The sequence below is a fragment of the Psittacula echo genome (assembly GCF_963264785.1).
Source record: "Psittacula echo genome assembly, chromosome: Z".
NCBI classification, from domain to species: Eukaryota; Metazoa; Chordata; class Aves; order Psittaciformes; family Psittacidae; genus Psittacula; species Psittacula echo.
In genome coordinates, this window is record NC_137742.1 from 76,387,964 (window position 1) to 76,403,083 (window position 15,120).

At 39.3% G+C, this 15,120-nt stretch overlaps 1 protein-coding gene across 1 annotated transcript in view; it reads right to left on the minus strand.

Annotated features, from left to right (window-relative positions):
- Nucleotides 1-621: 621 nt before the first annotated feature.
- Nucleotides 622-15,120, minus strand: part of HAPLN1 (hyaluronan and proteoglycan link protein 1) — a gene marked incomplete at both ends in the record, with an annotated part of 33,064 nt that continues 18,565 nt past the window's right edge. Inside the window, 2 exons of the mRNA XM_080638465.1 lie at nucleotides 622-911; nucleotides 9,128-9,430. Coding sequence (XP_080494591.1) covers nucleotides 622-911; nucleotides 9,128-9,430 — 593 coding nt within the window. The remainder of the gene's footprint in view (nucleotides 912-9,127; nucleotides 9,431-15,120) is intronic.

Here is a 15,120-nt window from a genome sequence, read left to right on the forward strand (position 1 = left end):
TTTTTAGATTTCAAAACTAGTCCTATTTTTTTGGACTGTTCTATTTGCTTTTATTAAATTCTGTGCTATTCCCATGCAAAACCGGTGAAAAGAGTTATTTTCTAACCTACGTTATTGTGAGGGTTTTTGCAAAACCTCACTTATCCCCTTTAACAAAAAAGATTATCTTATTTCAAAATTCATGTTATAATTAATTTGCAATGTTTCTCAAACTGGTACAAATGTGTAAAATCTGTGCTTTTAAAAGCTTCTGCTTTGAGTAGCCTTACATTCCATAATTGTGCCCTAGCAATCACCAAGCTTTATTGCATGCCTACATATGTATACACATGAAAAGTGTACTTTGTTGGGATGATGTAGCTGAAAGAATCTGGCTCTAAAACTTCCTTACATAGAGCTTCCATTAAATTATATTAATTTAAAATACCTATGGAATGGTAATTTTACAAAAATACTAAAAAAACCCCAAAATAAAGCAAAAATGGGTTGGGTTTATGAAAAAGACTCGTATAGTAAGCAAAAAAGGTTTATCACAGTTTTGGTAACTTGCATGAGTTCATACCGAAAAGGAATTTTTCACATGTTCTTAATGAATTTAAGACTTTTGTGCTCTAGGTATTTTCAGTTGTATGCTCTGAAGCAGTACACACCATACAGCTTGTGCTTTTTATCAGGAAAGCCTACAAAGCGAACGGCTGCTTCGCTAGGACTGCAGCGTTTCCTTGGCCTGGAGATTGGGTAGCGGACGCTGCCATCAGCCAGCCACCCAGCATCGCAACGGTCATAACCCAAAAGCTTCCAGGCAGCAAAGATCTGGCCAACTTTAGCAATCTGAGCTCCATCCTTCAAACACGCCTGAACTGCTTCATCATAGGTCAGCTTGGTTGGGTGAATTAGGTAGTAAAAACGACCTAGTAAGGGAAAGAAGAAAAAAGGATCATTAGGAATATGATCATGGATTGGATCATAGAATCAGGGAATGGTTTGGGTGGGAAGGGTTGGAAGAGAGTTTATAGATCATCCACTTCTAGCGCCCTGCCACAGGCAAGGACACCTTCCACTAGATCAGGTTGCTCCAGGCCCTATCCAACCTGGCCTTGAACACTGCAGAGGATGGGGCAGCCACAGCTCCTCTAGGCAATCTGTGCCAGGACCTCACCACCTTCACAGGGAAGAATTCCTATATTCCTGATTAAGATGATGTGACAATATTGCGATGGCTTTTGAGGAGAAATGGAGATGTTCTACTGCAGAATCATATCAAAGAGTGGTTCATTTGTGGCTTTGCAATGTGGATGCAGCACTGTTAAATGTCTTTTTTTTTTTTTTATGGTGTGTTCATATATATCAGTAGTAAAAAAAAAGCGTGGAGTAGAGATCACAGAGTATTTGTACATAACTGTAGGGCTATATTTACTTCTGCTGGCATAGCACAGTGTGGCATCCCCACCCTCAGTTGCATTCAGTGGTAACTGAAATGTTGCAATGCATTTTCATCCTCAGAGGTAGAAAATCAGGAAGAAAAAGACTGGGAAAGAGGGATGATGGAAGACACCTTGGGATTTGGACGAGGGTCCCTGCTGTGCCTCTAACATTATGGTGCAAGAGGCTTTTACCAACATGGTGCCAACGACAATCCAGTGAAACAACTGAGGAACGCGGCAGATTTCAGCCAAAGCAGATCTCATAAAGCTGCAGCTTACTGTCAGAGAAGGGAAATCAGTCAAACATTCAAAGCACTGCACTTCTACGTGGTGCTCCCAGCATTAGGTGAAGACCCTTACAGGTTTTCCTCTCAGAAGCATGGCATAGCAAGGTCTGGCCATTGATGGCATTTGGATGAGGGGGGCCTGCTCTCTGACAAGGCAGTGGGTGACCTTGTTTCTGGTTACGTACAAGCAGCATTTTCATTTACTTATTTATTTATTTATTTTTAAGAAAGCTGAGATATTGCACAGCTCCTTGGAAGCAGAGCTTGAGCCTGTGGTAGATCAAAACCATGCCTGTCATTAAATCTTCATTAGCAGTGTCAAAAGCACAGGCAGCAGTTCTGCAGGTCTGTTTTTCTTTAGGCATCAAAGGGTATATATATTCTCACTGTAAGACAGCACTGAACTGATAGTGCTGCTAAGAAAAATGTGCCCCCAATCTCAAGGTAATAAAAACATATTTATAACATGGCAGCAAGTAAAGCTCAAGAAGAAAGTCTCCCTTACTAATCCATAAGCAACAATAATACTAATGTTAATTTAATTTATCAATGAAATATAAATTCATTGTAAGCCTTTCATTCATTATTTATCACCACTGATTTGACAATTAACCAAGTGTGAGGTAGAAATGGATCAGAAAGGAACACTGTTTATTTGAAGAAATAATTTCCAAATAAATTCACAACTTTTCAATCTGACTGTCTTGTAAGAGGCAAGTTAGCTAAAAAACATATGATTTATTTATGTGGGAATCTTCTAATTCCAGAGAACACTCTTTACTTCTTAATTAAGAAAGTAGTCCAGAATAATATCCTTTTTCTTCCTCATAAAAACCAGGCAAAAGTACAAACACAATTCTGCTCATTTTCAGATTATTTTTTTGGTGAAGAGAAAGCGATGAGCAAGATAGAGAGCTAGGTCAGTTCCAGAGCCCTGCAAAGCCCACTTTCTGCTAAGCAAAGAAATGTCAATTCAGATGACAATGTAAAGATAATTGAATTAACTTCGTGAAAAGGTTGGAAATTGTATACCATGATACGAACATTAAGGGAAAAAAAAAGGGCATTGCAGCTGTGGTGAATAAATGTTTAAAATATTTCATTTAAAATATTTCATGTGATATAAAATATCACAGAGACAATTTCTACAGTATTTCCACAGAAAAACTGTTGAGATAATCTTCCCTTTTGTAAAAAGCTTGCTTAACTCAATTTAAGCAACTTGAAAGCATTTACAAGGTGTTGCTAAAGAGAAGTTTATCAAGTGGAAACCTGTTCCTACTATGTTATTAAGAGGTTTCACCAAAGCAAACAGGATTTCAGACTTAAGGGAAGAGGGATTTGGACTGATAGTGTGTAAACTTCATCCAGCTTATTAGTTGCTCTACAAACCATATGTCAATTGAATGTAATTTCCTAGGGATTTGCAGTACGGTCAGGCTTTTGACATATGACATCAATAATAAAAACTCTATACACTGCCTCTTCTTCAAAGAGGGGAACTTTAATAGTAAACCCCACAGGAGTGCAATGTGTATCCAGAATGTCTGATTAAATAAAATTCTGTTAATAATGTTGGTGCAAATTTGCTGGTTTTCCCCTGTTAATAGGTTAGAGGGGTTTCTAACTGTTCAATTTTAATTTAGCGGATGGAGGCATTAACTGTGTCTCTCTCCTTAACATCCTGCAGTCAGGTGATAAGCGTGTTTGATTTGACTTCTCACATACAAATCGTGGGGCAGAAGGTTTACGCAGACCTAGTCAAACCCCAGCTATAATAACTATTTTAAGTTTTGCATGTAACAGAACAGCTTAAACAGGAAAACCTGAGCACTTTATTACTTTATATCACCATGACTGTGATATAAATACTTTATATCACCATGACTGTGGGTGTTTGAGTGCTGCACCACCCTTGGAGATTTTTCCAAGCTCAGCTCTAAATTGAGACGTTCATTAGTAAACTTTTATATTGCAGCTGGGTGTGCTAGGCAGTGAACATCCTCTTCAGAGGCACAGAAAGTCAATATCACCCCATTTCCCGTTTCCTGTATTAAGTACTAATGCAGTGCCTTAGAAAGATGGATCTTGGTGAAGTTCTCAAGAAGGATGCCTCCATGTGCAGTCAGCCATGGAGTACCTAAGCCCTAACACTACTCCCAATGGCTTATGGTTTGCTGGGGTAACCTCTTGCCCAGATTCATGGCTTTGGTGCCGTGCAGGGGCAGCTGAGCAGCAAGCTGTGCTTCGTGCTTGGCAGCACATGCAAGAGAAATGCCAAGTGCGGGAATGACTTCTGCAGCCCTATGCTGAAAATGGCCACAGAAACCAGTTGTTTTACTGTGCTCTAATTTTTGATTTCATATGGCCATAAGAGACATTCTCAGCAGCCAGCAGTGTATATCTGTGGCTTGTACAACATGTATACCCTATCATTTGCTCAGCAGACTCAGTTCACTGTATCTCACATCCTACTCAAGCAAGTCCAGAGGAGGCCACAAAGCTGCTGTGAGGGCTAGAGCAGCTCTGCTCTGGAGACAGGCTGAGAGAGCTGGGCTTGTTCAGCTTGGAGAAGAGAAGGCTCCTTAAGAGGAGACCTTAGAACAGCTGCCAGTGCTTGAAAGGGCAACAGGAAACCTGGAGAGGGGCTTTGGACAAGGGGAATGGCTTTAACCTGAGAGAGGAGAGATTGAGGTAAGATCTTAGGCAGAAGTTCTTCCCTGTGAGGGTGGTGAGGCCCTGGCACAGGTTGCCCAGAGAAGCTGTGGCTGCCCCATCCCTGGCAGTGTTCAAGGCCAGGTTGGACAGGGCTTTGAGGAGCAACCTGATCTAGTGGAAGGTGTCCCTGCCCGTGGCAGCTGGTTGGAACTGGATGAGCTTTAAGGTCCCTTTCAACACAAACCATTCAAGGGCTCTATGAGTGCCAAATGGTTGAGCAAGCCCATTGCTTCTCAAAATTTAAGAATGTTAAAAATTTGTGCAAAGTGAGGTGCTTTCTCTTCATTTCATCATAGGGTCCTGATAAGCATTTTCATATCCAGTGATCACCTCGGATAAACAGTTTTTGAATTGCTACATTAAATATGTGGGAATATTTTTTTTTAATCCTTTTCCACACACTCCCACCCACCACCTGGTATCAGCAGTGACTCCAGTGACTCAGAAGCAATCACTTCTAAGAAAGTATTAATAGAATTCCAGACCAGTTTGGATTGGAAGTGACCTTAAAGCTCATCCAGTTCCAACCTCTGCCATGGACAGGGACACCTTCCACTAAACCAGGTTGCTCCAAGCCCCGTCCAACCTGGCCTTGAACACTGCCAGGGATGAGGCAGCCACAGCTTCTCTGGGCAACCTGTGAAGTGCCTCACCCTTCTCACAGGGAAGAGCTTTGGCCTGAGATCTCATCTCAGTCTCCCCTCTGTCAGGTTAAAGCCATTCTCACTTGTCCTGTCCCTACAGGCCCTTTGGGTGTCTTTATTTCTCTTTTTGGAACAATGGCTACACATTCCCAGTGATTCTCAGAATTTTATTCTGAAATGTGCTAGAGATGACCTTCTAGATCCTTCTCCCATTTAAATGGCTTGTGGTAGTTAACTTACCACACACATTACTGTAACAAGCAGGTGGTTCACAGCTGCATTTTTAACATGATCTTTAAAATTTATTTTTTGTATTTTTAACGTTGTTAACATGAGATTTTCACTTGATTCTCTTAGAGCTGATAACAAATCAATTATGTGCTGTTGTTCTGTGTGCAATGTATAGAACAAAATGCATGTTAATGAGCAGAAAGTGTGATACAAGTTCTAGTTATATCTTTTTCTTTGAAAATGTTTAATTATAGACAAGCTGATAGATATGTTTATATTTAGCTGTCTTAACACTTTTCAGCGCAATAGATTTTTAGGCTTCTCCTTGCAGAATCTCACTGCTTTCCTTCAGAAGACCTTTGAAGTTGAGCAAATGAACACTCAGCTGTACTATTGTATATTCTTTGTGCTATGCCTCGTGGCTCTGTGGGGCAGACTGCAACAAAATGATTCATCTGCATTTATTCCCCTAAATTGTAAAAGCCCAAATTGACTTTCTAGAGGGACTGTATGGAAGAGGAGCATCCCCATTCCTTGGGACAGGGCAGGGAGAGAAAACAGGGTGGTCTGCAGCCCTTAAAGAAGCTTTGGCTCGTATCAGGTTGTTCCACCATACGGGGCAGGAAACACACATTAGGAAAATTTCCAAATTTAAATTAGATACTTCCCACTTTGTATATACATTTTCAATAGTGTTTATCAATATGAAGAATGTAAAAGCAAGATGTTGCCAACCAATAGTTAATTCTACAAAGAAAAAATATGTTATTTCAAATATTTTGATGGTTTAATGGATAGCATTATGCTACCGTTACTGTTATATTCCTATAACCATATTTTCTTATAAACTGGTACTACTAGATACAAAGTGTAGGAAATATACTTTTCACTTTGCCTGTACAGACACAAAACATGAACAGTTCTTCCATGGAACATGAGAAACAGTTGAATATGGAGCAGTAAAATAGGCAAAACCAAAATGTTCAAGTCTAAGAAAAGACACTGTAGAGGGTAATTTTATAAAGTCCTAAGATTATTTTACATTGAATTGCAGACAAACTTTGCTAAAACAATTGCCTTTTGCACATAGCAGGAATGCACATAGGATTATTCATTAATGGTATAAACCCCCCTTTTTTACCAGTATTTTTTTTTGTGTATTCAGCTTATCACAGGTAGGATCCAACAGTTCCAGAGTAAAGACACTGAACTTGGATTTGAACTCAATGGACTGATGACTACATTTTCATTTTTCACCTTAATTGCTGAATGTGATTTTCCTGTTTTGTAGCTTTCTTCTTCAGAAAAAAAAAAAAAACAAAACCCAAACAGCATTGTGTGGAATTTAGGAATTTAGGTAAAGACTTTTTGCTTTGACTACTGAACTGTCTGAAATTAAGTCCTCTTTTTGTTATAATCCCTGATATTGTAATGTATTTGAGGAATTTCTTTCCCTAAAAAGCACCCAGTTAGCAGAAATCTAAACCTCATTACCCTCTGTCTTTATTGTGACTCCCACGACTGACACTCTTTGAGATTATTTTTGGGTTTTTTTTGAGCTTGCCTTATACTGAGGCCCTTGGCATTTCCCAGCTCTCTTACATAAAGCCGAAGGCTTCTCTGTTTCACACTATCAGGAGACTCCAGCAGTCACTGCCACTGCTGGAAATGCATGGTGTTCTAACCGCTTCTCATTTTCCTTGGCTCTTCCTGAACTGACAGAATCAATATTGGGTGTTGCAGAAATAGCTGTTTGCCTGTAGCCACTGTCTTTGGCGATTGCAGCCTCGTGGCAAAATGGGTTATTATAAACTTTTCCCATTACCGTGAGAAAGTTAACATAGCTGTTAAGCATACATGAGCTATCTGAACTGTTGAGCTGAAAATAGGTAATTGGTATTTTGGGAGAGTGACTGGGTTTACTGTGGATATTAAGGTAAACTTAATCATTCCTCTTTCTCTTTCTTTCCCTGTCTTTCTGTATCAATGCACAGACAATACTTACCTGTCAGAATATCTCTCTTTTTTTTTTTTTTTCCCTCGGAATTTTTTTATTCTCTTTCAGTAAGAGATACTGAGGAACTGTCCAGCTGCTAGGTGGAAAAGGGTGCCCACTAATGAGCAAAAGTCAAAAACATTTACTCTGCAAACATTACAAATAGTGAGGCTAGCACATTTTAATTCTTTTTCCTTGTTCATTTTGTTTCTCAACACTATTTCTATAGTACAGACTAAATCTGCATGTAAGAGATGAGTTCATATAGGATTTCGCCTTGGATAAATCAGGCAAGAAAAACATGAGCCAGCATTTCATGGAATAATGCAGCATGATGAAAATAGCTACATTTTTATTTCTGAATGCATCAAGCCTAATTTAATATTCTTGGTTTCAGGATATGGGGCGGGGGGGGGGTGAGGGGAGTTTGAGAATATGGAGCAGACTTAGTACTAGAGCATATCTACCCTCCAAAGAAGGGCAATGGAGCTGGTGAAGGGCCTGGAACACAAGCGTGATGAGGAACGGCTGAGAGAACTGGGGTGTTTTAGTCTGGAGAAGGAAGGCTCAGATTGGACCTTATCGCTCTCTAAAACTACCTGAAAGAGGATGGAGCCAGGAGGTGGGGTCGTTCTCTTTGCCCAAGTAACAAGTGGTAGGACAAGAAGAAAAGGCCTCAAGTTGAGCCAGGGGAGTTTAGGTTGGATATTAAAAAAAGGGTTGTCAAGCACTGGAACAGGCTGCCCAGGCCAGGGGTGAAGTCATTGTCCCTAGAGATATTTAAAAGACGTTTAGATGTGGTGCTTAGGGCCATGGTTTAGTGGTGGACTTGCCAGTGCTGGGTTCACTGCTAGACTTAATGATCTTAAAGGTCTTTTCCAAACGAAACAATTCTATGATTCTGAGAGCAAGGCTTGTGTTTATTTTTTGTTGTGCTGCAGGACAAAAATGCCTCATTGTGGATAAGCAATCTGTGCATAAACAAAAAAGTCCATGCTCTTTGGTCTGGGTGGGCTGCAAGCCAAACATGTGCAAAGTTGTGTAGGAATATCCACAAGTATGGTGCTGTAGAGGATTGTAGAACTCTTTTGCACATGCTTACTTGCAGCATTCCTCTCATTCACAGCAATGTTTTCTAAATCCTCTTCAGACACTAGATTAAACCTGAAACGATAACAAGCTGATATCAAGTAATTTCATACCTAAAAGTAACATCTGTTAGCAGCAAAAAAACTTGCAGTCACTAAAATAAGGTTTAGAGCAGACCAAGCTCAGAGCAAAAGTGGACATGTTTTAGCAGTGTACTAAGATTAGGGATCTAAATTATCTGGCATAAAAGCTAGAAATAGGTTTGCTGATAAGGAAGTATTAATCATATTAGATGTGGTACTTGAGTAGGAGCTGCTTGACACAACAGCACAAAGTGGTGATCAGAATTTTGTGTTGGTGACAAAGTTGTAAACCATCATAATTATAATTGAATTCAATAGGAAAGCTCAATTAATGAATCACAGGTTTCTTCATCACTTCAACAGAAATAAACTGGGCATATATCAACACTAAAAGAGTACACATAAATTTTAATGGGGTGATGGCAGAGATATTAGAAACTCCTGCCAATACAAGTTCTGAGTTGTAAAAACCATCCACATGAACATGTGACAAAGACAAATTTACTCTGTGCAAGAGCCCTTGTAAATTCAACAATAAAATTTTCCAAGCCTAACATAAGCTTTGACAAATCAAATATGTCTTTGCTGCCATGGGAGTTTCTTTCCTAAGCACAGAAACAGTCATTTACAAGTTAGGGGTGAAGAAGACTCTTACCATTGAAGTTTGAAGTAAAACAGAAGACATCATATCGGCTTTTATCTTTATCCCAGAACCCGTAATTCCTGATCCCAGGCACTGTGTTCTTCCCTCCGCAGGGCTCCCTGGGCTTGGTGATGGGGTACTGCACGGAGCCATCGCTGAGCCAGCCTGCATTACACCAGTCCAGCCCTGACCTCCAGGCATCGTAGAGCTGATCAAAGGAGGCGATAACAGAGTCTTGGTCCAGGCACGCTAGCTGAGCCTCATGGAAGTTTAAGTTGTAACGACCCAGCCGTGGAGAGTAAGGGAATACAACGCCTGAAGTGATAAAAAAGGGGAGAAACAGCATTTACAGTCACTGGAGTCTGAGAGTGCTTAAAGATAGGCAGAGCTGGTTAAAATTCTGCAACTACAGGTTTTTCATTAGGAAATTCCAGTTTACAGCTGTAAGATCAATTTCTCATTAAAAAAAAAAAAAAGTAAATTAAAATTCAGCCTAGTTCTATTCTTTGTGGGGTGGGATTTGGAGGTCCTCTGACAGTCATTTAGAAAGAAGAAACTGTAGTACAGTGGCATATGTTTATGTTTTCTTACACATAAATTTTAAGTTTAAATATTTCGATTGACACAAAAAAGTGCTATGGTCTTTGCATGGACCCTTGACAAGATTTCCTGAGAGGTTACTGATGGTTTCTTGTTTGCTTGTTTTTATTTTATGTCACATTATTCTAGGAACAAGAAGGTATTTCATGCATTTTTTAATAACAACATTTCAAGGCTACACTGGTAGGAGGCATAATTTTAGTGTCCTGAGGCCTTAAAGGAGGAAGTGTATAGGGAAATAAAATCAGTGAAGCTGTATATGGTTTTGGGGAGATCTTTCTGCTATTTTCCAGCTGGTGTTTGGCAGTTTGTCACCACTCAAGCAGGGAGAGCTTCTCATAGAGGGCATCAGGGAGCACAGTTCCTTGAGCAGAAGACATGTTTCCCCACTTGCAGATGGTGAGGCATGTAGCACGCACTTCCAGCAAAGAAAGATAGCCCTAGTAGGAAGCCATGTGGGACACCAGATTTCCTCGCTGCCCCCATGGCTGCCAAAAGCACTGCTGGCTTAAGCAAAGGATGCTTACTGGATAGCCACTGTGCAAGGAGTATGGACCTGCCAAATGCTTCCTTCCACCCCTGAGGACCAGTCACAGGCCAGACTAAATCCCTGTTTGTTGCTCATCAGTGGTGAACCATTGCAGACAGATGTGGCAGAGAGATTTTCTCTGAGATGTCCTCTCAGAGAGAGGACATCCAAGTGGAGATGGAAAATCTGGGGACACGTCCAGGATTGTTTCAGCAGCAACACTGAATCAAAGTCATTGCTCTTATCTGACAAATTTTTCCACAGTATATTTCCTGCTTGCTTTATGAAGAAGATCTGTAGTTAAAGAACACTTGAAAATGCTGAAGAACCACCTCCCCACCTGGGTTCTGATAGAAGAGAGAAACTGAAAATAAAAGTTTAGATAAGACCACCCTGATCTTTGGCAGGGTTTAGAAACTTAATCCAGAACTAAATTTTACAGTTGGCTTTAGCCCAGTCTCATAATAAGCTGAAATAAAACAGCATCAGAGAATGTTTATTCTCAAGCATCTCTGTGGAACTAAGTGCTGTAGGATGCAGAGGGACTGAAGATAAAATAACACATGAGATGAGCCAAAAACTTTACACTGGTATAAATACCAACTTTTTTTTTTTTTTACTTTTTCACTGCTGTTGAATTCTCCCGCTTGTAACAAGTTCCTTGCCTTCAGGGCAATGTAGCATAGGAGACAGATATTACATTATGGTCATGCAAGACTGTCGCCATGCAATTAAGCCATTCTTCTTTCCAAATATTTAAACCCATTTTGGTGTCTATGTCACCGTTATCTTAACATCTCCTTTCCTTCCTTTTTCTCCCTCACTACTTTATTGTCCAAGAAGTGTTATTTTTGTTAAACAAAATTTTTGTTATTACTAATCCTCAGTGACTTGGTCAAGGAAAATAAAGCATACAAATGTAAACTTGGCAGAGTAATAATAAACAGGATTTTGCTCTCCTTTGGCAATTAACTAGAGTGTCTGCTGAGGATCTTTCCTTTTGTAAATCCTTTGTTAAAGGGCTTTTTAAGTTATTAGCTCTTCTGAACTATAAAGCATGAATGTAATGTAATACAACATGTGCTGTTAACTGTAACTTCATAAAAAAGCTGTAGATGTTTCATATTTTTCTGAATTCCTGTTTTTCTTCCTCTTCCTAATCTCTTTTATAAAAAATTATTCATTCCCCCTCAGTGATACTGGATACAAATATCACTGGCTATGCTAAACATGTAGCAAATGTCAGAGGGGTCCAAGCATTATTACTTTATTAGAAATCCATTACTTATTATTTTTCCAGAACCACTTCCACTGACAACTGACTCCTTGTCCAGTACATGTGTCTGATTTGCATACACATTGAAAAAAAATACTAAAATCATCAGAGATGAGTATTTTTTAGTCAATAACTAAACTTACGTACTTCTAAAAACTCAGCAAAAATTAATTGGAAATGCTTCAAAGAAATTTGAGTCCTTAAGGTTTCCACAATAGCTTTTTAAAAAGGGTTAAATATGCACAAAAATTTGTTACAAATCTATTTGAATTTGACACTTTGGGACATAATGTTTTAATAACATACATATGCACACGGCTGTAATATTGGCTTTCAGTTATATTGGGGTAGACTGCATGGAAGCTGATTTTTGTTTGAGTTCATCTGCAGTACAAGCCTGCAACTGATTAGCATTAATTTCACCCTACAGATGGGAGTGGCCATTGGTGATTCTATAGAGCAAAATTGACTGGGTATGTGTATTGTGTAGCCTTGTATTACCTTTCCTCTTTGTTAATTTATTTTTTTTCTTAATTTCCCTATCAAATCTAGCTGAAATTCATAGTTAGATCTTACTATTGATCTTCCTTTTGTTACAATTTAGCAGTGCTGAACTTTAGTTAATTGCAAAGCATCTTCTTCAGTCTTGGATCTTATAACCCATCAAGAGATAATCCATCAAATCTGTTTTTGAATGAGCAAAAGCTGTTCTGAGGCTTGTTACTGTTCCTGAACTACTAACTGAACACAAACTCCTGAATCCAACCCTGTGTTTTACCAGTTCCAGACAAAACACCCATTTCCAAACGTTAGCAAATTCAGCATAAAAAAATGGAGAAAGATAAAAACTCCCAGCCTCAGGTGGTTAGAATCAAATTAGTTTGTGGGAAGACTGAGCCGAGCAGTCTTAACTTGACCTTCGTGATTCAGCTCCCTACCCGAAGGAAGCAGCTAAGCCACCTGTGAAGCCTGAATAGGGAATATTAATTTACCATATAGACTTCTCAGTGTGGCTCCTCTCCCAAACACACAGTTCTCTGAAATAGGTCCAACCCCTGGGGAAGGACCTCCTTTCCTCTCAGCAAGAGAGAAAAACGTGAGACACATAAATTCAGCGGAGAATAAATCTGTTAGTGAAAGAGGAAGGCTAGGTGGGGCTTGCTGCATGCATCTGTGACGATGCAATCACAGTCCAGAAAATTACTTTTGTAACAGAAATTAGGATTTCTGCCAATTAAGAACATAATAACTGGAGGTATAACATATCCTCCCCATACACACACCTGTACTTACGTTCAGTTCCACAAACATACAGCTTTGCTTCAGTCACTGTGTTTTTTAGGGAATGCAAAAGAGATTATATTTGTGTGTCTTCTGTAAGCTATTTCAGATGTTATATGCAGGTAATCCCTACAATTCAGTGCAAGGTCTTTGTAATTACTCAGTAGCTACAGACACATTGTCAGTGCAAGAAGCTGTAACAATTACCCAAGACAACAAGGTGAGGAAATAAGCTTAGAAAGCCCAACTACTGTAGCAATTTATGGGTGTCTATTAAGCCAGCACCATACACAATTAGCAATTTTAAGAGTACTTACACCTTGAACAAGATAACACAAATTTCTGTTGACACACATGGGAAAAAAAAAGGAAAAACAAAAGGTCTTTTCACAGCCAGGGTAAAGAAATGAGCTTCCTTGAGTTCTAGCCCAAACAGAAAAGTACGTTTTCTTGTAGCCAGTGTAAACACAGGATTAACAGTAGGGCTTGGTATATACTATACTGTAGGGTACAGTTTTATGCTGGCAGGTTCATACACTTGCTGGCAAAATTTTCCATGCTGGGCTTCTGAAATTCTGTAAAAAGTGGTAAATCCTTCATTTTCCTTGAGACTCCATTTCCATTGCTCTGTTTGCCAAGACTGACCATCCACCCACAGGGTGGTCCACCAGCTGTTAGCAGGTATCAGTCTCCCTGAAAACAAAACTGAAGCTTGAGACAGTGTCCCTCCAGCCTGCAGCATCCCGCAACCAAGCTGTCAGTGTGGCTGCTTATTTCTGACAAGCACAGGCATATGAACTAGACTCACACTGCACTGGGGGAAGACTGTTATGTTTTACAGCCTTTACCAAAATTTTAAAACTGCTATCTTTTCTTGCTCTCTTTAGGGTAACTAGTACTAATTATTTTAGCATTTGCTTTTCGGTCATAATTTCCAGGTAATTTTTTTGCTCCTGTTTTTTGAACTTTTTACTTCACCTGAATCTTTCAGGTATCATTTCTCAAAGCATTTGCAAACACATTTGTGACCGCAAAGACCTGTTACCCTTTCATAGAAGGAATTACATTGCTCTGTCATTACTTACTCTTGAAAAACTCTTGTTGTCTGTCACAAGACTTTCTGTGGCTTTCTAGGGACCCACAAATGTTTTTTAAATATCCTATAAAATCAGTTTTATAGTAGACAGTGCAACACATTGTCACACAAAGGATATTTAAAATAGATTTTTGTGTATGAATGTAATGGAAATACACAGAAGAAACAAATATGAGATAACAATATCAGGCTGAATCTTATTTCTCCAGCTGTTGAGACCATACAGTTGGTTTCAACTGGTTGGTTTCAACCAATTCATGCTGGTTTAGCCACAAATTCCCCATTTCTTATGTCCAGCGTAAGGCAAGTGACTAGATTAGAAAATGATCACTGTAACAGTATAGAAGAATTTCCTTATATGAAGCTTGCAGATTTGTTTGATCTATTTTGAACTACAAAGTCTGTTTTTGAAAGAGGTGGCTGTTCTTTTTCTAACTCTATTTTGGACATAAAAGCTAACATACCTCTAAGCAAGATCATAAAACCTGCTGAGATTTTCAGTTCATGTGGAGCCACACAAAGAGTTAGCTTCTATCTAGAAGCAGCTTTCTACAGAGATTTTTAGTGGCTTTATCTAGACCTGCATATTCCTAGCACTGCAAAAAAGTAATTATTCCGAAGCCAGTATTGCAAAACTTATGTATTCAGTTATAGTCTCTCCCTAAAGACAGACTATTATAAAAAATTCTAAGAGGGTAAAAACCTGCTTTGGGCAGTTTAGCCTTGTTCCATTTTCTTTGCCCATGAATCTTATGAAGGAATAGTACACAAAATCTGTGCCTGAGCAGCACACCCGAGGGCCAGTGCTGAAACCTTTACATGCTGGGAAGCTGAAGTACACAGACCTGATCTAGTGAGATCTATTACAGTGCCTAGTATTCATGAGAAAGAAAAATAGTTAAAGCACTAACACAAAATTCAATATAAGCTGACGATTCTTTCTTTGCTTATGACTCGGGCAACAATATCTATCTGCCATATGAGGCCTTTAATTTTGTTAAGGTTTTGACTTTCAGAACCTTTGACAGAGTGTAAAACTTATGATCCATATTTTATGTGCAGGAGGAGAGTAAGGCCAGCTCAGTAAGAAAATGGTTTGGTGACAAAGACATCATAAAAAGTGTCCTGCTCTGTGCAGGAATTACACTGTTCGCAGCCACCATGCCCAGCACAACCTTCCTGCCCTTAGACTTTGCACTTGAGCTGGCCAACAGGATGGTAAT